General features: G+C 34.4%; 1 protein-coding gene across 2 annotated transcripts in view; it reads left to right on the forward strand.

Annotated features, from left to right (window-relative positions):
• Nucleotides 1-25,873, forward strand: part of LOC117123680 (dopamine D2-like receptor) — a 32,418-nt gene extending 6,545 nt beyond the window's left edge. For both annotated transcript variants that reach the window (XM_033269681.1, XM_033269679.1), the window contains exons 2-3: nt 16,866-17,478; nt 24,757-25,873. In XM_033269681.1, coding sequence (XP_033125572.1) covers nt 17,001-17,478; nt 24,757-25,766 — 1,488 coding nt within the window. In that variant the 5' untranslated portion in view covers nt 16,866-17,000 and the 3' untranslated portion in view covers nt 25,767-25,873. The remainder of the gene's footprint in view (nt 1-16,865; nt 17,479-24,756) is intronic.
• Nucleotides 25,874-25,885: the final 12 nt, after the last annotated feature.

Here is a 25,885-nt window from a genome sequence, read left to right on the forward strand (position 1 = left end):
GTAGCTGGACTACCACCTCAGCCCCACCATGGTTGGGGCTGAGGTAAGAACATTTATGATTACGGCACCTCCATTTGGTCGGAAATGGCACTCTCAGACTGAATTTGAATATAATTTTAATTTTTCTCCACTTTTAAATTTCGAAAAAAAAAAAGTGATGATGGGCCGGCTGGGCCCCTTGAATCTGCCACTGAAATACTCATCATAAAAAGTTTTTAAAATGATCCTTATAACTATGCCCGCTTATATATTTCGTGCAAGCTAACATTCATAAAAATAATGATTTATTATCTACTGATTAGCTTGTAACGTATTCAAAATTCGAACTATGAAAAACAAATAGGCCTAAGATAAACTTAAAACAGTCATTAATTCAGTCTTCTTGCATGTACACAACAGAGGTTTTTGCTTTTCTCCTCTTTTTGAATTTCACTTTTGTGTAAGTAATATTGAGATAAATTATTGTGAGTGGAAATAATACCGAAAGGTCCACTGATTAATCTCAGATAAGAAAGTATAATACATACTCCAAGTATTGAAATACACGCCATCGTGTTGGGATTCAATATTTCGACATTAATTATGTCATTATCAGAAATGAGGAAATAATACCGTCTAATTTACGATCAAACAGGACTAGGGAGATAGGAAGCACACAAAACATTAGTTAGCATTTTGATTTCACAAACATAAAGGTGATTTTACTTAAATTATCATTATCAGTGGCGGCTCCAGGAAAGCAAATTAGAGGGGGGGACAGACAAAATTCATGAGTCATGCGTAATTGTTATTCTTTCCATTCGCTTTTAAAAGTGGGGTTTTAATTATAGAAGATTGATGAAAAGCGGGGGGGGGGGGAGGACAATCGATATGATGTCCCCCCCCACTTTGAAAGACGCGTCCCTTTTGTCCCCCATCGATCGACGCCCATGATTACATGGCGACGAAAAGTGAGGGGACCAACCCCCCACCCCCTTAAAAATATTTCGGGACGTATCTAACTGTGCCCTTCGATCATGGAATTTTGGAGGGGCGTCCACTTCCATTTGACATTTTTTTTGGAATTAGTAGACGTCTAGACGCTCTTGGATGACATCTGAAAAGGTTAAGCTTAAAATAGAAAGTGTATGTTTTACGAGAGTATACATGTATACTTAAAGAAGCACACACACACAAGACGAGTGATCATTTTTTTACAGTCACCGAAGTGGGGCGGTTTCCACCCTATCCCCCTAGATTCGCCACTGGAACCAGAGCTTTTGGACAATATGTTCCTTCATCTCAGTGGTGATTTATTGTATATAAAAATCACGAATTTCTAAGCTACTATGAATTGAGATGAGTATTTTTAGCTTTTGAAATTCTGCTTCCGCCAGAGGGTATTTTCTACCCATAATAAACAGGTCGGGCATTTTTTTCTACAGTAGGGTGGGATATTTAACAAAATAATATTTTCTTCGACATTCCCGGAAATGTACTGGTAGGTTTACAATAATTCTTAAACAGCTACCGTAGACTATAAATATCATCAGCGGTTTAAAGAGGTTTAATAGAATTGACCTTTTCGCTAAGCCCCGCCTCTTGGATATTGTCGCTAATGTCTCACAATACTACAGTGTAAAAACATACGTAAACACGTGTGTTTGTGGGACAACACGTGTGTCTGTGAGACACGCGCGTATTCTTAGTTCTGTTCTGATTGGCCAGTTGTTAGTTTGATCGATTTATACCAAGGATATAAAATTCTTTACACAAATCATATCTCAATACAAGACCAAGCAGTTAATATTTTAATATATTATAGGTCATCTTTATCGCAAAGGTAGTTTCATGATTATGACATAGACGCATAAGCTTTACAGTATTATTATATACGTTAATGTTATTCCGTGGTGAAATCTAGTAAACACTCTAAACCAATTAATGAACACTTCCGCTAAGACCCACCCCTTTAATAAAAAAATAAAAAAAAAACAAAAACAAAAACAAAAACAAAAACAAAAACGTTAAACGCACATGAAATTTTGTGTATGTGTTATAATTGGTCAGTTTATTTGGCACTCCAGATAACTTTGAATTGATCATCATCAACTTTAAATGATGATACTAAATATTAGGCCTATTAGGTTTTTATACAGTCACAAGATTCGTGGCCAATACAAGAATAAGAAAAAAATGATAAAGGTAATATATGAAACAAGATAGCAGGAGAATGAATTGTGTAATGAACTGTATTCTCTTATTGGCTGAAGAAGGCCTACCGTAGAACCTCTAATAGAAGCCCATCTCGCAAAGAAGCCCCCACTTCAGTCAGCAAAAAGTAATTTCGGAAAAAAAAACCATTTCGAAACGAGCCCCATCTCAAAAAGAAGCCCAGCGCTTCTATTCCACTTTTTACGGTATGCCTATCAATCTTATAAGTAATGTTTAATGGCTATATATTTTATAGCACAAAATACTAAATTAATTTTCGGTCAGATTTCTTATGGTCATACGGATGCAAAATGTAATGATTTATTTTCCTATGTCCAAACTAAGCTTTAGAAGTTATTCTCACTCTGTCGATTAGGCGGTTCCTTCATACACAGGTGCTGAAGACGGCAACATTAAAGTGGGATGAACTTGTGCCTTCGGAAGTGTAATATCATATATTAAAATGGAATCCTTTTAATTTAAATCCGTCAATTAAGGTCGTTTAAGGTCGATTGGTCAATTTTGATACATGATATTTAGGTCATTAAGGTATGTCGTGTGTTAATACCCAATAATGATTCATATGAAAAAATATAAATTACATTTACAATTTTTGATAAAATTAATAGATGTAAATATATAAAAATGTAAATGCAGTGCATGTGATTTAAAAAAAAATTATATTTATACATTAAGACTGTGTACGGTATAGGCCTATGTAGGCCTATATAATATTGGTCATTTATGTATAAACATAACACTGACAGGGAAGTACCATACTCATGTAGTACACTGTGCTAATAATTAGCACTTAAACTATGGAAAGATTATTCCTAAATATGAGCCTACTGTAGCATGGTTGATAACCAATGTGACAATCAAAATACCTGTCATCTTCAGGCGGTTGGTGTATGCGTAAAAAACCAATATTAAAGACAGCCGAAACCTGAGCCATGAGATCAGATTACGGGTTTACCACACCTACATTTGGTGGATAAGCGTATCGACCATGCCAAAAAGTAAATTAAATTATCGCGGACCTCTAATATAATATTTTGTTGTTCAATCGTGATTTACCTCTGCTCCACTGTCAATTTTATTTGAAGAAACCCCCTTCCCAAGATAATCAAGTTATTAGGTTCCAAAGTTTGCCGTCTCGGGCAGGTAAATTACAAACTCACCGCAATAGAAACTTGCCTTTTTTCCAACCAGTTCGTTTAACCTTTGTCGCAACGGGTGGGATTTTTGAGAGAAAAGAGTATGCCCCATTGGGATTCTAGGTCAATATAAACGGGCAATAGATAGGCCTATGGGTTTATTTTGACTTATACAATGCACTATTCCAGTAGTTTTTGTCAAATATTTAGAAGAAATCTTCTAGGCTAATGTATTTTGCATGCTTAACTGTCCCTTGCATAATATCAATCGTCTCACTGAAATTAAACTAGCCGTTAGTACTGGCTCTGTAGGATAATATTGTTTTGTCAAGTAATTTATGAAAATAAGTGCACTACTTAAATAATCAACCAATGCTTACCTGTCAAGGTACCCGTATATGCACAGTTTTCTATCTGACTAAAATGTCCTTGAATCAATAATATAAAATAAAGACACGAACACACTTGTATTAATCCGCTCTATTAAATAGCATAATGCGGTACATTAAGTGTAGTATAGAAAACATTAGACCCTCATACCTTATTGAGTTTAAGTATTGTCCTTTTACTTCACAAGCATAAATTGAATATATTTGCTCTAGTATGATTATTCCAATCATGCAATTAGTTAATGCAAAATCTAAGCATACGAATAAAGGGTAAGCGAAATTTCTTAACTAGTCCCTGTCTCTTATACACATCTAGATGTGTATAAGAGACAGGTATTGTCATGTCCTTTTTATTCGAACATTTAAATATTAAAGTGACATCTGTGCTTATTTCACATAAATACGAATTAAGCTATGACAAGCATTATTGATAAACACCCATGCATGTATGTCCAATACCATAGATGTCGAAATACAGTACACACCTTTATATAATACTGTATTTCCAGACACCAATAATACTGTACACAGAGTGTAGGCCTATGCGTTAACACATAACATAACAACTCCCTTATCCAATTAACTCGCGTGTGAGAGGAAACTATTAAATAGCTCAAAGCTGTGTATGGATATCCCATATGCCCAGTTGACTCAACAGTATGTCAATTTGTATCAATAGTGTTTTTGTTTTAATTTCCTTTACGGGTTTTTCGTTTTTTGTTGTTGCTTTTTGGCATCATCATTATCTCTCTATCTTGTTGACTTAGTTCATGAGAACCAATATCAATTTCTTCAATTATGTTTCGTTTTATCTACACCTCATTCGCATAGGCCCAGTTCTGCTCATCTTAATTTCAATCTATAAAGTTGCCAAATCTCGTCGGACTTTTTAATTTTGTAACCGTGGTTTTTCAAATTCTCTCGTGTAATAGCAGAAATGTTGCTAAATTGAAATGCGCAAATAATAGAACGGTCATTTCATTAGCAACTTGCATAAGTAGGTGTCATCATTAGTCGACCGTAAACCATTCATGGTTGTTTTCACGCGGTTATAATTAAAGTCGAACCAGCCCGCGCATTGACCTTTCTTTACAAACGTCAATATTACCGATATACCGTAAACATGGAAATAACTTTTTTACGAGCGTACCAAACGAATCAGTGGCTAAGATCACTACCGGATCCAAGAAAAAACTAATTCTTTGTCATTCGTCTTAATAAAATATTAAAAGATTCTCAGTTTGTATTCTCAAAACAAGTGATTGTATCAGTCAATCACATTTAATGAAAGTCATACTTATAATACAAATTACAATTATAAAAATAATAATCTGTAAAATGTTTAAATCGACACTTAATGTAAATTTACCCAACCGTTACAATTCTATATACCAGGATCAATAGAAAGCTAGTCTTTCGTCACAATACAAAATTAAAGGTTGCATCAACCAATCACGTAATGAAGACCTAAGTCTGTATATACTATAATGATACAAATTACTATTAATCTATAAAATATGTAAATCGAATACTGCACATTTACAGTAGGCCTACACTATAACCGCTACAATATGACTGTAAACATGGAATACCACTTTTTCCGAGGACGCCGCGAAGGCAGGGGCTTTAAAAATCAATTCCAAGGGAAAGATAATTCTTAACGAAAGCAGTATAATGCATGCAATTATAATGAATCACCACCTACTTAATCACAGTTACAGGGACCGTACTCTTGAAATATATAATGTATTTGATGTCCTAATATTATTTCATGATGCAATAAAAATAAAACAATGAACAGAGGATGTAATATGTAGACAGGCGATTATAAACAAATTAAATTTAAAGATTCAGACACTTATTTCTGTTGATGTTGAACAAATGATGGATATCAGTAACACCTCTCTATTGAATGAAGACAATCCTACATGTACTAATCGCTTGACTTGTAACGTGAGGTGTTTCAGATGGATATTAAATTTAGCATGTCACGGAAAACCAAAAGTAATGAGAATTTATTTTGTCAATTACTTCGTCGTGTGTCTAGATTATTTTGTAATTCCAAGTTGACTATGAGGTAAAGACAGATGCCGTTTAATTGGGTTTAGTTTCTTGAGCTCGGAAACAAAATCTTATCCTTATAAACGTACTGTATTTTTTTTCTTGCACATTATCACTGGTCTGGTGTAGCTGATGATGAACTATGGTCGAAAGTTCTCGTACAATAAATATCATAGCTATGCAGCAACTTCATTTCATTGTACAGGATATAGGCCTATTTTTCAGAAAATAGAAACATTGAATTATATGAAACAAAAAAAAATTCAAAAATTATCGATACTTCGGAATATATTCCACGTTAAAAACGAAAAATGCAAATTTTACGTCACGGACATTACATTTTAATAATGCATATATTTTTAATAAAATAAGTGTTTTCATAAAAATTTGAGTTGGATATGTTTATTAGATGTACTCTTTATAATTTGTAATGGGTTTAAAAAAAATTCCTTCAAATATTAATTTCATAATTTTTGTCTTGTATCATAAATGTAAGTCCGTGACGTTTTTAGTACATTTTTTAATTTTTCATATAGTTCTAGTGCAAAAAAATTATTCAAATTCCATATCCTCTTTTAATTAAATATACACTATATATACACAAACTTAAAAAAAAAACAAAAAAAAACCAACTTTTTAATGAGTAATAAGTTTCAAATTAAAATTGTGTCACGGACATTACATTATGTCACAGACATTACACTTTATTATTAAAACAATTAAAACTTTTTGTTCAGTTTGAATTTTGGCAAGTGAAAAAGTAATTAGGATGATTAAACATCATTTGAATATTTTTAGGAGTTTTTACAATATTTTGAATGGTACAAAGATTATAAATTTACTATTTGGCACAATTTGTAAATGTACAGACTTGAGATTTTAATTAGCGGGCATGTCAGAGAAATAAAACCAAATACCTGTACTAACAAAGCCTATTCACACAAATAAGCTGTTCTAACAAACATCCGAATATGCAGTTGAACAACCTAATTGTTCTTAGATAGTTTATTTCAAAAGATAGGTGACAGTGTATCATGAATTCAGATGCCAGAGGTAACTAGTTACATTTTAAGTCCAACCTTGCTTTGAGGTGCTATACACAAAAATGCCGCCTAAGACCGGTGCAGAACGGTCTAGAGCCTGCAGAGAAAGAATTCGAACCAACCAGCTAGCTAAGTCTTATAATGATTACAAACAACATGACAGAGAAAGAAAACGAGCAGAAAGGCAAGAAAAAAAAACCCAGATGACCAATGTTGAGGTTCAAAAGAAGAAAAATGCAAATCGTTTATATATGAAAGCTTATCGTGCAATGAAACGAAAAGAAGTTGAAAACAAAACGGTGCCAACAATTGTAACATCATCTGCATATTCTAATGAAAGAAGCAAAGGCAAAGCAGTGTCTCGTCTGAAGAAACACCTACCAAAATCTGATGCCCTGTCAGCCGAGGCTGTTGTTGAGGTGGTATTAACAATGTCACCTACTAAACGCATGAATGTATCAAATGCTTTGAATGATGCTTTGAATTTTTCATCTAAAAGACGTATTTACGGATGAGACAGAAAGGAAGAAACGAAGCGATGCTTTATCCCCAGACGCAATTCAAAATGTTATAGACTTTTATGAACAAGATGACATTAGTCGCATATGGCCGTGGAAAAAAGAGTATGTCTCTGTGAAGACTGCGAATGGACGTATCCACAAACAAAAACGACTACTAATGATGAACATTAAAGAAGCACACCAACTGTTTCTGGGCAACTCACAAGTCAAAATCAGCCTGTCAAAGTTTGCAAGTCTGCGACCATATCATGTCTTTTTGACAGGCCACAAAGACCATGAAGTGTGCCTCTGTAAATATCACGAGGATGTTCAGATGCTGATTGCTGGAATCCACAAAGCTGTTCCCGGTCTACCTGATGCTTTCGATGACATAGTAAAGGCTATTGTGTACTCTGTAGATAACGAGGATTGCATTGATCACCGCTGCGAAAATTGTGGAATTCATTGTCTTGAGCAATTTTTCGAAGAGTGTGATAAATCGCTACCAGTATCGTACTACCAGTGGGTCACCGAAAATGGTAGAACATACAAAGTGCTACAAGGAAGTGACATATATGCAGCAAAAGCTGAACTGACTCTACGATTACAGACCTTTACCGACATATGTATATGCCAAAAAGCAACATAAAGAGCTGCGTTTCCTCAAAGAAAATCTTTGAGCAAGGAGAAATCATAATCCATGAAGACTTTTCTGAAAATTATGCAATAAAATATCAAAATAAAATCATGCAAGCTCACTGGTCAAATGAAAGCGTTACTATTTTTACAGTGATTGTATACTACAAAGGAGAAAATGATGCACTTGAGCATATTTCATACTCCATCATATCGGACGACTTAAAACATTACAAGGTTTCTGTTTGCAGTTTTAACAAAGTAATACTAGAAGATGCACAGGGTAAACTCCCTTTTAAAATCCAGTATGTACACTACTGGTCAGATGGAGCTGGTAGCCAGTTCAAAAACCGGTATATGTTTTGTAATTTATTATTCCACGAAGATTATGGTTGCCAAGGAGATTGGAGCTTTTTTGAGACTGCTCACGGAAAAGGAGCAATTGATGGTGAAAAGAAGTGTCTGGAGATCTGTCCTGCAAGGGAAATTAGTAATAGGAAATGCAAAAGAATTTGTTGAAGCTGCTAAGATTCTTAACAGAAAGATCAATATTCTATATGTTAATAGTAACCAAATTAAAGGGTTGGCAATGCCATAAATGATCGTTGGCAAGCATTCTCAAGCATACCTGGTACCGTACCCATCATTTACATTTTGTAAAACCAGTTAGCTGTGAAATGGGTTATGCCAGCAATTCTAAGTTCTCAGTAGAAAATCAGGTATTAAATAAAGTAAAGATGGTAACTGGAGCTCTTGAACCAACCATTCCAAAAGCTGACAATCTTAAAGTCGGAGATTTTGTACTTGTTGAATTTCCAACTAAAAAAGTTGTACATACTTTCTTAGGTCAAATTTGAAACACTGACCTATATGAATTAGAGGTTAGCTTTTTAAGAAGCAACATAAATAAGAAAACATTTACATTCCCAAATGTACCTGACGTATCATGGGTAGCTAACGATAGGGTGAAGGGGAAAGCTCCTATGCCACTTTTGGATGCAAGAGGGCGATATGTTTTTGATGTTGATATTGAAGCTAATTAAACTCATCGCTAATAATTCTCAAACCTATTCAAACTATGTCAATAATTAATAGAGGTAACTACTGTAAGGAAAATTGATTTGTGTTAATTTTGTTTCCATTATTCTTAATGAAAATACGTTTTTAAAACTGTTAGCTCAATTTCAGATCATTCTATACTATGTTTTTTAGACTTGCAGACTATTATTAAACTGTTAAATTAAAATATGTACAAAGTTATCACAGATATAAAATGAGGTGTCTACATTCTTTTAATATTTTTATATATTACCAATAATACGTAACATTATGCATGTTTAAAAATTTAACTCAATTTTAGATCATTCTATACTGTTTTTTAGACTTACAGACTATAACTTAATATTAAACTGTTAAATTAAAATATGTACGATATAAACATTGAGGTGTCAACATTCTTTTAATATATTCATATACAGTATACAGATAATACGTAACATTATTGATATTAATTTTTTTTTATGAATAGTTAATATTAATTAAGTTGTGCTTTTCTGATATATGAAATGACTGATTTTTGAAATAAAAGCTTATTTGAAAGCATATTTGGACTTTATTTTTTCATTTACACTTGTTTTTGTGACTCTGTTTTGTGAGACAAAATTGTAATGTCCGTGACGTTTATAAATGTAATGTCCGTGACGCAGACAATCGCTTATATACAATGAAATATCACTTTTTTTAATATGACAAGAACAACCATCTAACTATGTGATGTATGAAGGAATATTTGATACTTGCAAAAACAGCACAGGACTTTTAATTTATATTTATGCTGTCAAAAGTCATGTCGCAATCCTGTAATGTCTGTGACGCGGACATATTTTTGTTTTTACAGTCACGCTATAATATTTTTTTTCCATTTTTTTAATACCTACTTAAACTTCATTATACAAGCAATAACTGACCCAAATATAAAGTGTTTCTCTTGACTGGTTTACTAGATATAGCGTTTCAAATTCTCTAAAATGTAATGTCCGGGACAAAAAAAAACTATTNNNNAATATATCCTATTTCTAAATCATCATTTGACAATTTTTTATAAATATAAAATTGTAAAGGCAAAAATAGAGGCATCTGAGGGAGTGAAGAAATTCTATGTATGTGGTCGCCCTTATACAACTGGACCACTGTGGATTTCGAATCTGATTACAGGCAATTGATTTTACTTATACACTTGCGTTGAACAGCGCTAGTTCTAGAAGCAATACGTATAAACAATTACCAATACACCCCTCAGTAAGCATACAGTAGTTCTTGTTTCTATAATGATCTTTATGTTTTATTCTTTACAAAAGCAACATTGGCTGCATATATCACAGTCATTAGTAATATATTACCATAAACAAGGTCAGGAACAGGAAGGCGACAGTAATATTTTTGGAAGTGACACAAGCAAATTTAAAAGGTGTCATCTCTTTCGCATTACATACCTGCTATGCTATTAAAATTCAAACATTTCTTGGCTAGTATTTTTTCTACGATAAAAATACGGTAAAGTACTGTAGGTTTGTTGCTCTAATTGTTTTATCAACTGATCTTTAATTCTTTCTATTGATTGGTGTTCACAATACATTAAGGTCCTTATTTATAGTACAGTAATTGTATTCCTGTCTTCAGTTGTCAGTGGTGTGCTTGCTAGACACACGCTGACGCAAACGCAAGAAACGCTTACGCCAGTCAACATATACCGACTTTTTACTTTGAATCACTTCAAAATTAGAGCGGCGATACTAGATCAATATCAAGGTACGTACACCAAGTAGGCATGAAGAGAGCCGTGGAATAATAGTGGAACACCTCCGGTTTATGTTTGCTTTGCAAACGAGCTAGATAAACCATGTTGTCATTATTGATATTCTATGATTAACCAATGTTTACCATTCTCCATCATGTTTTCTTATTTTCATATGACACTGATCAGCGTAAGTTTCATATTAAAACTTGATTACTGTAAGTTACCAAATTAAACTGATTACTGTGGAACAGCGCAGTAATGGACAAATGCAGACGGTCTGTACTTATAACGTTTCTCTATATCGCTGTCTTTTATCGTTTCGCAGAGAACATTATTGAATTTATAGCATCAAATTCTAATATTTCAGTTATGTATTCTATGTTGATGGTGATGTATTTGATGCTCATCAAATATTCTATCATATATCAAATATCTATATTCAAGCATGACGCGCAATAAAGTGAATCGTGAATCTTCATTTCTACTTACTACCAGTCAGCATCACGGATCATCTACACTGGCTTGCTGCCAATCTAATGCAGTTCAGTGGTGCAATGTCCAGATGATAAATTTCATATTCGTCTGATTGGATATCAATCTTTCCCGGTGAGTTTAGGCCTTGCACGTTACATTTTCCCATCCCTAAATTTGTCTTGGCAATGTCCATGGTGGGGCAATTACAGAGTTGAGCTAATGGCTTCCCTGGCCACAGACCCTCACTATTCGCCATCATACTGATTATTAAGATCTGAGGCTGTATTTCGGTTACGGATTTTACTTTTTTTTCTTTCTTACGTTAGGTTTCGTAGTAGTAGGATTCATTTTACACTGGACGGGTCACCGGCCCATATCAATAAATTATGCCTGGATGGTAAAAACTTTCGGGTAGGGGATCCAGATAGGAGATGGAATTCACTTAAGTTGGTTTGTTCGGGTTTTCTTTCCCCTACTCAGAGGCCTGACAGTTCCCCGGACCGCAAGATCCGGGTTACCCATTCGGCACCAACGTAGAGGTAAGGCTTGAGCTGCGTGCAGAGAGGGGATTATGGACACGCAGTCTGATGGAATTGCTATTTGTACGTACAGCTGAGAGAGAAAGAATGAAACCAGTATGAAAAGGAACGGGAGGAACAAAAACATGCAAAGGTGAAAAGAAAACGACGAAAAAAAAAAAAAAAAAAAACGAGAAAAGGAAAGGGGAGACAATGAGGCACAAAAACATGCAAACTTGAAAAGAAAACGATAAAAAAAAATTAACACGAGAAAGCAGGCTGAAGTTGCTCATTCATCTACATGCCATTATACATCTACATGCCATTATACCATTCCAAATGAATCTTGATACATAGACTAATATCACAAAAATATACACTCGGTTTTGCCAAACTTCTTTGATTGTAACGATATACAGTATATTAATTAAATTTAATAATTGGTATTCAATTTAATAATTGTATTTAATGGCACTAACCAGCCATAATAACCAATACCGTAGTAATTAATTATTTATTAAACTATATCTCTAGGGGTAGCCCGTCCAGCAAAGATCACTATTGGGGCCCTCGGCAATAAAATGCAGTTACAAATCGATCATGTATTAGGCCTACTATAATTGTTATTATTCATTTTTATTTTTATTTATTCATGTAGCGTAGTCTCCCTTAGCTATATATCTTTATCAACATTATCATCATCATCATTATCATCACTGTCATCATCTTCATCCCCATCAATGTATAAATCATCGTAATAGACAACAGATACATTTTTACATAATCATTTTGTGCATATTAGGTTACGCGATGAAATATTTAAGATGCAAAGCGGCACACGTTCCATAAATTCCCAATAAATTCCTGTACGATGGTGCTGTATTATATCCGGCTTCATGTTTGCCAATCATAATACTGTTTTTGGACTACATCTTTTTAGTCTATAAATATAGTATAGGCCTATCCCTGTCGTCTTATCTTTTCCGCGAAATATCCCGGACGCAACAGTGTTAGTACCACGTTATTCAATGATTCCTACATTCTTATTGGCGAATGGTATGTAATGTGGCCTACGTTCTACAATTTACTATTTTTTTATTATTATTAATAAATTAATTATTTTTACTATTACACTATATTTATTTATTTTTGTTTTTGCAGAAGAATCGTTCTCATTCATGCCTTGGATTTGCATCATTAATTCATATTTAGGTTAATGTTGTCAGATATTCATTAGTAATTCAAAATCTATGTATTTGGTCTATTAAAACTGATTGCAGGTTAAAACATGTGTTTCATCACGACATCAATCGCACCTGCATTTTTGCGATAGCCTATAACATGTAAAACTACTCTATGACCAGTAACGTAACATCCTAATTTTGGATAGAGCATATAAGCTATCCATCGGAAATTAGAACACTTTAACCTGTCGGCAATTAACTGACACATAAAATTAATGATTCTCTGCACACACCGTTCTACCTACTAGTATCAATTAAAAGGTTTTAGTCGTAATAGTACATGCATTAAATTTATTTATTTATTTTTTTTTCCAAGCAATTGATTGTTTTGATCTATGTCTCATATTTAAAGTTTCATTTATTTACTTTTTAATTTAAAGCGTGTTTACAAAGGATACAATTTCAGACAAGATGTACAGTTTTTATCCAGAGGTTTTACTTAAAAAAACCATAATTTTACTGGTGTAGAGCCTACCGATGTTTAATGATTTTGTTAAAATAACTCTGTTTTTAGTTAATAATAATTATAATAAGTTAATAATAAGAAAGGTCGATAGTACAACCTTAAAAAAAAAAAATTACAGAAGGATTCAGCCTTAGACTTACATACCGTGCAAAAGTTCAATGCTCTGAATGGATATTTCAGATGTTTATATCAGATCAATTCAAGTACATCTTAGACATACCGGTAGCGTCCTATATACTGTGATTATGCTTGCTATTTCAAACTCTTTTCTGTGCTTGTAGCATTTGTCTGCATAGATGAAATTCAACTTCAAATAATCTTACATTTATTTATTGTATATAGACTCAACAATGTAAATATGATTACCCGGTTTGACGTAGGCCTATTCTTGTATCGTTTGTCTGAAGGATTCATTTTCAAATACTGTACTATAATATCTTATTTCGCGATCGTTGTTTTATCGCAAAAATCCTGAAGGGTGGCAATAATCTTCACAGTAAACTCCTATTTCCCTCACAGGCAGGTCCAGGTTAAAATGGGCTCTGGCAAACTCCCTATTTTCAGATAACCACCCCCCTCCTTTTTTTGTCAAGCAAACCTACCCAATAGCCTAAAACACTCAAAAACATCATTTCTTCTATACCTAGAGATGTTGTTTTTCCTCTTCCCGTCACACTGAAAATTGATTTTGTACGGTAATAACAAAATTATATTCTTTTAAAACTACAAGCTATAGCTCTGAACCCCATTTGGCTCTTCTAACGTCCTTTAACCCAAGGCTTAGAGCCACACCCCTCCCACCATTTTAATTTGTAGATGCTGGCTACGGTCCTGTTACATCGCGTAGAAATTAACAAAGTAAATACACGTGAATGATCATAGAAACAATGCACGCTAACAGACTCATAGGTAATTCAACTACGTATGATTTTAACAAATTTCTTATTCAGCTCTTCAAAAAAGATTTCCTATTTGGCAGGTGTCTTTTTTCTCTTTAATGTTATCTGCTGTTATCTACCATTGTAGTTTTATATCATCTACTAGCTATCAAAATATATTACAGTAACCTACATTGATGTTACCAAAAGAAATAAATCAATTTCTATTCAACCATTTATTTTTCATTACAAGCATCTTTTGAATAGAATCGAAGCCTAAGGTCGAAATATAGCGGTATAGCTTATAAAGTTCATGCTTCTTTTTTGCACTAAAGCGCAACACTATTTTTTTTTCTTTGTTAGGCCTAATACATATTTTTTGGTTAGTGGGAGTATAGTGCTTTAAAAAAGCTACATTGTCTGTTCCTTTTCTAGTTCATATATCTTCTTCACATTTACATGTCCCAACATAATGCTGACCAAACCTGGTAAATAAATATAGTTTAAAAAATCAAGAATACTGTATAATTAATACTATCGATAAACTACCTGTAGTATATTTAAGTGCTATGAAATTAATGCTTTTAATGCGCTCAGTGCGCGTCATTATCGTCGATGGCGCTGCTAAAAAGCGCAAGTTAGAGTTCCTATATAGAGAGCAGTGTGACCACTGCTTGGGTATTTACCCAAGATCTTGGGTATTTTGATTTGGTCTTGGGTTCTTGGGTATTCCGTTGAAATCCTTGGGTATTTTATTTTTACTAAGAAAATTAAATATTTTTGTCATGGAGGAAGGAATTAAGAAGTAACAAAGTATATTTCAGTCCATTCAAGTAAGGAAAACTCAACAAAGTGCACATAACATTGTTAATTGACTGTTAATTGCTATAAACATGGGTTCAGAATTGTTTATTTGTGATTTGCGTTGCCATTGATCTTAATGCATTACATAATGAAACTCGATCACTGATTACTGACAACACTGGTCGACAGAGGGCGTATTTTTCTATCCGTACTATCACCTCATGAATATTAATTTTAATAATTAACACAAACAATTACAATAAAAATGGTTTATAAATTGAACTAAAAGGGAAACTATACATGCGAAAAACACGGGTTTTTTTTTCAATTTTTAATGCATTTTCAGGAAGCTTGGGTAATTTTGGGCAATTTTTGCTGAATCTTGGGTAATTTCGACCCAGTCTTGGTACGGTAATTTAGTGAAGAAATGAATATATGTCCTAGGCAAGTGTATGGAATCTTTAGTTTGATTTTCTGCAAAAGCTCACTATGTGTAGTAATTGACCTACTTGATTTGGATAAAAGGTAAGCCCACTAAACACTAATTTCAACTGAAGAAAAAATGCATCCTAGTTTCTTAATCAGTCATAGATGTTACACTAAAGAGAAGAAAATAATGTAAACTATAATTAACGGTTCCTGAGTTATGTCAAAGAGAGGGTAGGTTGAGTCTAAACATACAGGTGGAATTTAGCCCTTTTTTCCTATTAATAATGTGGTCTGTCAAAAAGTTGTCAGATTGAAACTGACCAACCGTACCGGTGGCTATACGGCCCTGACAAAATAACATAGGCCTATCCAAAACAAGTCTATGTTTTATTAGGCCTATTGAAAAAAATGTAAACTTTTTACAAAATTCAGCCAAATTCGGCCGAATATAGTTTGGCCGTGACTTTTCAAACGTTACGGCCAGGCGAATTTTTATACGGCCAGATTTGAGGAATCTGGCCGTCAAAAAGGCCAAATGGCAACCCTGCCATTGACTTGATCAATGGGGCACCAAGATAGCGGATAGATAGAGGGCGGCCAGTAGTCACGTGACCTGAACCGCTCATGTCGCAACTCTCTCTATATAGGAACTCTAGCGCAAGCCAAGCTCAAATTCACTATATGATCTGTACTAGCTGGATTGCTCATTGACTGGTTTTAGCAAGGCCACTGCCACCATGTTAAGGAGCCCAAAACGTCACACATGATCACAGCGCATAACTTTTGAACGGGCGTGACGACCACCAAAAATGCGATTTTTTTTTGTAAACTGCAAGCGCGTTGAGTGGTTAGAGGATGCGGAAAAAAAATCATTTCGTTATATTTAAATTTAGTAACTGTTATTGTTGTGATGGGAAAGACAATAACCGGATTTGCGTCAGGAGAAACATGTATAGGTGTAATTTTTACACGTCAGGTAGGGGAAAAAATTACACCTATACATATTTAAATTTATTATTAAAAATTATTGCTAGAATCGATATTTTTAAAAATAATTTAAACAAATGCCAAAAGAAACTTATCCATACGTCACTTGGGATCATGCATAGGCCTATTTATTTTTTTCTGTACAGCCGATGAGCAATCTAGCTATTATTAGATCAGTAGCGCAAACTACTTGCGCAAAGAACTGGCTTTGGCGAAAAGCACTGGTGCAAAGTATTATTTTTTTTATTGTTACCGACTTTGATAACAACTTTTTTTTATCTTCCTTTAGATCAAAACTTCGAGTGAAAATAAAGTTTGTGGAAGATTGGTGCACCATTTAACATAGGCCTACCTTTCATGTGTTTTTTTTTCTGTTTGAGAACATTTGCGACCGACACATGAAAACTGCATTAAGAGCATCAACATGACTGTTACAGCCAGTCCCTCCATTATGACGTCGTTGTTTACGAACGTTGATGAAGATATAAATTCTCAGACGACAATTCAACCGGAAGTTCAGTTATCTACAGTTGAAAAAGTGATTGAAGTTACAATATTATGTATGATTTGCATAACTGCGTTGGTCGGTAACTCGTTACTATGGACTGTTATAATAAAAACACCTTCGTTACGCTCGACATCAAGCGCCCTCTTGTTATGTCTTAGTTTTGCAGATATCATGGTGTCTGTCATAAATATGCCTTTCACAATTTACGCAATCATTACCAGTGGATGGAATCTTGGTGAACTCTTGTGCAAAAGCCTTGGCTTTACTAATATGCTGACGTTCGTTGCGTCTGTGATGTCACTAGGAGCCATCAGTATTAATCGTTATGTCATCATTGTCAGGCAAAAGTATGCATCGATGGCGAGTAAAAAAAGTACAGGTATTTTAATTCTAGGTACGTACTTCATTTATTTCAAGAGCATAAAGGAGTACCATGTTTGAAATATACTGGCCAGGTTAAAAAGACGGCGTGGAATGAAACTGCCCACGTTACCACGCATGCTTAAGTCGGTCTCGCGATTTTGCTGCGTTTAAAATAAGGTGCGCTACGACACTTACGGTATGCCTACAATTTTGTTCAAAATTCTACGAAAATGTACGCTTCCATATTATGAATATCCGTGTTGTGTCGTATACATAATACCTCTTACACTTTGCTCCAACTCCCGCGCACCAGACGATTTTAGACTTAACGTGTTGTAGCGCAGCTTGTCCTGTGAGACCGGACTTAGTAAAATTGCTCTAGACTTGCCACATTAAGTCTCTTATTTTTTTGTTTATCATTCTGGACAGCGCCACCAACGAGAAAGTTAATTTAGAGACGGAATAAGCGACTTGTAAAACACACTGAATGCAGGCACCAGGATGCCAAAAGAATGACGTAATCTTATATTCCGTATTTGGATAAATGGGCGGACCGAAATAAACAATTTCAACCAATCAGATATTCATATTTTTGGAGCCACGAAACTGAGTCACTCCCGTGACCCGTCGACTAGTTAGGCATGATTAAAAATAGTCCTCCCTAATGAAACGGGCCTAAAATATTTAGAATAAACCGTAATAAGACTAATTTTGGCAATGGCAAAAACGATTAAGCTTAGACTAGATGGCATACCATTACAAATACAACAACACTTTCCAGGAGGATGGCTCAGGCCTCTGGAGTCAGAAGTAGTAGGTCTAGCCTAGTAGAGGCTTGGCCTATTTTTAAATTCATACTTACAGAGGCCTACCTTTTAACAATATTCTACCCTAAAGGCCTAAATCTGTGTAGCAGCTAGCGGTGAGCAAGGTTCTGTAAGTATATATCCTACTACGGTTATCAATCCATAGTCGTTCTCAGCAGGCCAGGACTATATAAACTGTTTTAATTCAAATAGGTAGGCAGAAGGGAGCTGGTTAGCTTGTCCTAGTCGGGACATCCGCATCTTCAATTTTGAAAATTTACCAAGATTAATTAATATGCATGAAGTAAGCCAATCACGTAATTTAAAAAATCAGTCATGCATACGATATCCCACATCGAATTTGATGTGGGAAATCGTAAACTAAACTCGGGCCGTCTCGGATTGATTCGACTCGAGTTTGATATACGAACAAGAGCAGGCACTTTGCAATGTCGTGACGCTCGAGTGTTCTATTACCTTTACTGTACTGTTCTTTATTTACCTACGGCAGGCCTATAAAATCTTACCGACTTATCTGTAACTAACTGTAGTGAGCTTCTTGTATGTTTGTTATCAAATGTACTACAACAACAACAGGTAGTACCCCCTTCTATAGTAGTACCAGTGGTAAATAGGTACACCTATCAAAGGCTAGAGCAAAAGAGGCTAAATAATGGGCCTAGTGGAACGGCCTAGTTCCAAGCTCAGGTCCTACCTGCTAGCCCCCCCCCCCCGCCAGACTAGGCCCTAGGTTCCTAGGCCTGGCACAACAGTCACGCTTCGCATGCCATTGACTGAAATTTTGAATAAAATTTAAAACATGAAATTATAATGGGACAGTGAGTAAAAAAATATTAAATATAATAAATTAAATATATCACTCAGGCAATAATGAACTTGGCCTAAGCCTTGTAATGTAATTAATATTAAATAATAATAACAATAATAATAATATTAAAAACAATACTATTAATAACAATAATAATATTTATAAATAACCATATATAATTTCGCCATTAATTAACTTAGCCTAAGCCTTGTAATCAAGAAGCACCCACAGTAATACTATTATTAGGCCTATAGTCCAAACTCCCTGCCTTGTTAGTAATCTAGGCGGAAGCAGGTCAACTCGGCCCCAGTCATCTCAGCCCCAAGTCAACACGGCCCCAAGTCAACACGGCCCCATGTCAACCAACCCCAAGTCAACTTGGCCCCAAGTATATATTGTTACTATTATTAGTTATTCTATATACCTTTGTATAATTTTTATTATTATCATTTTAATATTATTTTTATTATTGCAGTTTTAATTATTGTAAGTGCATGTAAATGAAACGAAGTAACAAAGGCAACGATTTAAAAACACTTTAATTTTGGCTTTGCATTCAAATCTCTTGGTAAATATTCAATAAATACAGTACACAGTAAATTGGGGCCGAGTTGACTTGGACTTGGGCCCGAGTTGACTCGAATTCGTCATTACATAGGTTAAACAATTATCCAAAACCGCGGCCAACTAAAAAATAAAAATGTTCACAGTATGTAACTCAAATTCAAATAGGGTGTTTAGGGCCTCACACTTTTTATTATTCGTGCAGCGAAATAAAATAATACATATTATGTCATTTTAAACGACCCATTATGATATTATAATGGCAATGTGTTTTTTTTTTTTCAAAACCAGAAAGCGAGCAGCAGTCCTGTATCTCAGAAGTTTTGTAGACGTTATTCTTTGGTTGATGACCTTTTGACCTCCAGAATTGCAATTTTCTAGTCGAGTTTCATGCAAAATGTTTCGTACGAAAAAAAAAATCGCGCCCAGGCCCTAATCCGAAAAAAAAAAAGAAATCGAATATGGGACGCCAATTAAATTAGGTTTGGTGCGCACTAAGTGCAATAAAGAGTGAGTAACCCAAAATTAGGGCCTGGAACCCAGGCTACTCATTCCCCTACGTTCAGTAATGAATACGGGACAACCTTCACCTTTCCAATATTCATTTATTATTTAATTACATAATTGATAAATAAATCGGATTATTCATTGTTAGGTATATACCATTTTCTGAGAAACATTTAAACGTTGGACACTATATCAAACCCATAGCGAAGGGGTAGGGGGTGAAAGGGGACATTACCCCTGTTAAATTATTGCACCCCCACCCCCTTGATCAAAATGATAATTGAGTATGGACAAAAATAACAAATGAACAGCAAATATTTGTTTCTTTAATTTTTTATAGGTGGTATAGGCCTATGCCTAATACAACCTCGGCTATATACATATTCACTTTCGTGAGTGATCATTCTGGCCCCAAAACCTAGACTAGGAAATACTGTAACCGGAATGTTGTTCGAGGATAGTTTTTACTACTAGGAGTTATTGTGTATAGTCAACTGCTCTTTTTTATATTCATGGGAAGTTATAATATACTGTAGATATTTCATGAATATTTGCTGTATCAGATAAAATATTCTGATCCTCAAGATATGTGGCCGGGATAATCAGTCTCTACAGAACCAGCGCTCATTAATTTCAAGATTTTCATTTAATGTGGTAAAAGATTGTAGAAATGTTTTCATAATTTAAAAATGGTTGTGTATTAGAATACTGTCACTGTAAGACCCTTTAGAAACCAATAGACCGAATCGGCGGCCCGGGTCACGTGACTTATGTATTAGGGTTTGTTACGTTTACATCTTTTAGTACAAGAAAGTTAGCATAAAATTTAGTGAAAGTTTGAAAAAAATTGCAACAGAATTTATTTTACCACAGTGCATTTCTATAAGGTCCCTATTTGAACATATTAAAAAGTCTAGAAAAATCCAGGTAGGGGAAATATGTAGAAATGCGTTTTATTCAAAATGGCCGACAAAATAGATAAAAATATGAGAAAAAACCGTAATGTCATCATAATATGTCATATTTATAATTAAACTTGTAATTTTTTAGATCGCCACTAAGGTTTTTAATATTTAGCAACCAATGTATGTATACTTTATAGAATAATATTAATATCTTATAAAAGCGGCCGCCATCTTGGATTTTAAAATGGCCACCATATATAACAAATATTTATCTATATCTCCGCTTCTAAACCACTTTAAATTATAATTCTGATGTCCAAATTTTGTTTTTATGGGCAAGAAATAATATCCTACAATTTTTGACAGCGTCAGATTGTCATAAATTGGTTATTTAGGGTCATTTAAGGTCATTCAAGGTCATTACAGGTAAAATATTGTATGACATCTTAAACACGGAGGCCTACAGTAACTGTCGTGTTTTACATCAGAAACATACTCAACCTCTTAGAATTCAGTTTTTTGATAGGAACTACACTATTTTATTCAAGGTCACTCTGGCGGCCATATTGGATTTCAAAATGGCTGCCATGGATAAAAAATGTTAATATCTCAGCTTTTAAAACATTTCAAATTTCAATCCTGATGCCTAAAATTACGTTTTAATGATCAAAGATTTACCATTTGTGACATGTTATGATAGATACATATGGTCATAAATTGGTCAATTAAGGTCAATCAAGGTCATTTTATGTTTAATATTTTGTGATATTCTCTCGGTAGCAGTCATGTTTTAATGTAAATATTATACTTAAGCTCACTGAATTTGATTATTTTGATAAGAAGTCATTATGGCAGCCATTTTAAAATCATTCAATTTCATTAAGTTATTTAGCAGCCATTTTGAATTTCTAGATAACCACCATGTAAAGCCTACATTAATGTTAAGAATGTTTATGTTTTATGTGTACTGTACATAGTAAACAATACCTTTGTATAATTTCTGACATGATCAGGAGATTATAGTCATAAATAGGTCATTTAAGGTCATTCAATTATGTATAAGGCAAAAATATTGCATTCTTTCCTTGGCTTTGTTGCTTGGTGAATTATACCGACCACCATAAGCACACTGTTATTATATAGGAAAATATTTTTAAAAATATCTTATATACTAGCTGAAAAAGCAATTATAACAGTTCCTCATCTACAGTATATATATATATTTATATATATATATATATATATATATATATATATATATAAAGACAATAAATGGAATCTTGAAATTGAAACTCGAAAAGGTTCATTATTAACATGTCATACAATATCTGACCTGAAACGTAATTAAATGACATTAACTAACCTATTTTTTATGACTATAATAATCATCTGACCATGTCACAACTGGTAAAGTCAATATTTGATTATGTAAACATATGTGTTTTTATGGCTCTAATTTGGCTGCAAAATCCCCTTGACCTAAAATGGACATCATAACGACTTCTGATATGGTATTTAACCTAAAATGACCTTGAATGACCTTAACTGACCTATATATTATCCTAATGACCATCTGACTTTGTCACAGATGGTATATTTTCTTGACAATAAAACATAGTTTTAAACATAAGTATTCTAATTTTAAGTGATTCTAAAAGCTAAGATATTAATAAAATAGTTTTTGCATGGCAGCCATTTTGTAATTAAAGATGGCTGCCAAAATGACCTTGAATGAAGTAATGTAGTTTCTTGTAAAAAATGAATTTCGAGAGCTTTAGTATGATTCAGATGTAAAACATAACAGGTAATTATTAAGATGCCATACAATATTTGACCAGGAATGACCTTGAATGACCTTAAATCAATGACTTTAAATGAACAATCTGCTCAGATTATTAATTTAATGACCTTAAATTATAATTACCTTAAATGAACAATCTTATCAGGTCAAAAATGGCATGCTAGTATTCCTTAACCATTTAGACACTAGAATTATAATTCCAAGTTAGAAGAGGAGATAGTACCATGAAGATACATAGGTTTTATAAGGTGGCCATATTTAAATCTAAGATGGCTGCCATAATGACCTCCGATAAAATGGTTTCTATCAAAAATCGAATGCTATGACCATAAGGAGAGTGTAAAAAGTTGTTGCATTTGTCCAAAAACGTCCATATGGCACTAATAGCTGCCTGGTGGTATATTATACATACACCACTTAATATGTCGTCGTATTTGTGGCAGCCATCTTGAAATTAATTATACCCACATAAAATAAGTGTACCTGTATGCATCAGAACAATTTTAGGATTTGTAAATATATTTTAGGAAAAAAAATGCTGAAATATGTTGAAAATATCCAAGTTTTTTCAATTTTTCGTTAAAACTAGCCATTTTGAAAGAAACGCACTTCCCCTATGTGGATTTTTCTAGACTTTCAGTATGTTCATACAGAGACCTTAAGAAAACGCACTGTGCAAACAGAAATTCTGTTGCAATTTTTTCAACCCTAAGATTATTTTTCTTGTACTATTTCGAGATCGCGAGACGATAGTGCATCGAATATGCCTTCGCCTTGTTGTAAGTCAAAAATCATAGATATTGCAAATGTTAGTTGGAATGCGAGTTATAATTTGTAAATCACTTAGAAGAGTTCCAAAATTAAATTTTTAAACACTTATCAGTTAAGGCTCCAATTTACAGTGGGAATAAAGCCTTTTTCAAGGAAATGTACCTTCACGACGTGCATAGTGCTCCAGTGGAGTCGTCGCCGGCTGAAGTACTTTTTAGGCCTAGGCCTAAGTAAAGAATATTCATGGCAAATGCTATCGCAGCATGAAAAAAAAAAACGAATCTACCAATTCGCTGCAAGAGTATTATTTTACAGTTATTTTAAATCCAAAATTAAATCATAGGATGTTTGGTAGTTACTGCCGAAGATAATGATCATCATATGACATTTTTAATATTATTACGTAGGCCTACTGGCATTAGATGTACCATGCCACCAGGCCTATTATCACCAGCCTGCTGTTTCACAAGTTTGGTTGAGCAATCAGTACCGTTAAGGGTTATTTTCTACTTTATTACCTACAGTACTCGACTACAGAGATAGTCGAGGCATAACAACTCCATCCTTGCATGCTCCGAGCCCTGCTACAAAAATATTTCAAATCTAAAACAGTGCTATAGCAGGACATTTAGAGTTTGCACTGCACCCATGATTGTTTTCATCTTAGCCCAGCCTCAACCGTGTAATATTAAAGTCTGAGAATACTATTTTCGGCATTTTAAAACTACTCCATCCTGATTTTTTCACCTTTACCCCAAGACATGGTGGGGCTGAGGTTATTGTTGACACGCCTGGTACTCACACCCGTCACTCACCCCTCCTTATTTTCCCTCAAAATGCACAAAAACTTATTTTATCTAATTATAAATTGAATGACATAATATCAAATGTAGACAATTAATAAGAGTCTGAGTGTGATATTCAAGTTCAGCTCCAACCGTAGTGGGGCACTGAGGTGGGTGTGGCCCTTCTAGTGCTCCCCCCCCCCCAGAAAATTTTAATTCCCCCCTGAATCAACGAGTCAAGCTACGGAGCTACAATATACTGTTTTAGTAGATGTATGACGTGATCAAAGCCTTGTCTTTCAAATAAAAACACTTATGATGGATCTTTTTTTGTCTTATAGGTGTTTGGTTGCTGTCTGCGTTGTTAGCGTCGTTACCTCTTCTAGGCTGGAGCGAATATGCTTTCATTGCCAACCAGTCGTTTTGCTTCTGTAGGTGGACCGTAGAGGAATCGTACGCCTATTTTATGATAAGCATGTGTTTTGGAGGGCCATGTTCCATTATGCTTTTCTGTTATTGGAATATTCTTAGAGAAGTGAAACGCAGCAGACGACGCGTGTGTTCACGCGGTCCGAGTATGATCGAAGGTGTTGATCGAGAAGTATCACTCCGCCGTTTTCGCCGACTGTTCAGTGTGAAACGGCGAGATAGCCAACTTTCAAGTATATCTGAAATTAAAGAAAATATCGTGTATTCAATCGCTGACGCGGTTCCCATGAGAAAACTGTCGGAGGAAAGCGATGAAAATCACACAGAAAATAACACCGAACAAAAGAAAATGGACCATGCAATTATTGTCACTTCATGCAGTGACTATCAGCTCTCCGAGAGAAGAAAATCAGACCCAACGCCGAATAAACTACAGGTTACGTACGACATCCGAGAGGCTAACAGTGACGATGGACCATCAACGCGGTCGCCGAAGAGAGAGAAATCCGAACCGGGGAATCGTACATCGCCATGGAAACGCCAAAGCTCAACCGTATCTATTGGAATGCAGAAAAACAGTCTTCGCAGGCGCAGGGAAGGAGAGACAAAACTAGCAGTTACTTTTCTAATTGTCGTCTTTATGTTTATTGTCTGCTGGTTGCCATTTTGTGTAACCATGATTTGGAATGTGTACGACAAAGAAAAAGGAGGAAAAGGAGGACCCCCGAGAGCGTTGGACGTAGCAACACTAATTTTGGGATACTTCAACAGTTGCTGTAACCCTATCATATATGGAATTAGAAATAAAAAATTTCGAGACGCGTATAAGTCTATTTTTCAGTTTAGAAAGAAATCATTTACAAGCGAGTTGAATTTCAAACTAAAAAATGGACGAACTCCGCAAACGTACTTTAAACAATGATGGGTATCGATTGGTTTACATTGCTAATTAAGAAAAAAATTCTTTTAAACAGAATAATAATAATAATTATTATTATTGATATTATTATTATTTTATTATTATTATTACTATTATTATTA

The sequence above is a fragment of the Anneissia japonica genome, unplaced genomic scaffold, assembly GCF_011630105.1.
Source record: "Anneissia japonica isolate Jap-2015-1 unplaced genomic scaffold, ASM1163010v1 scaffold287714_len2871179_cov188, whole genome shotgun sequence".
NCBI lineage: Eukaryota > Metazoa > Echinodermata > Crinoidea > Comatulida > Comatulidae > Anneissia > Anneissia japonica.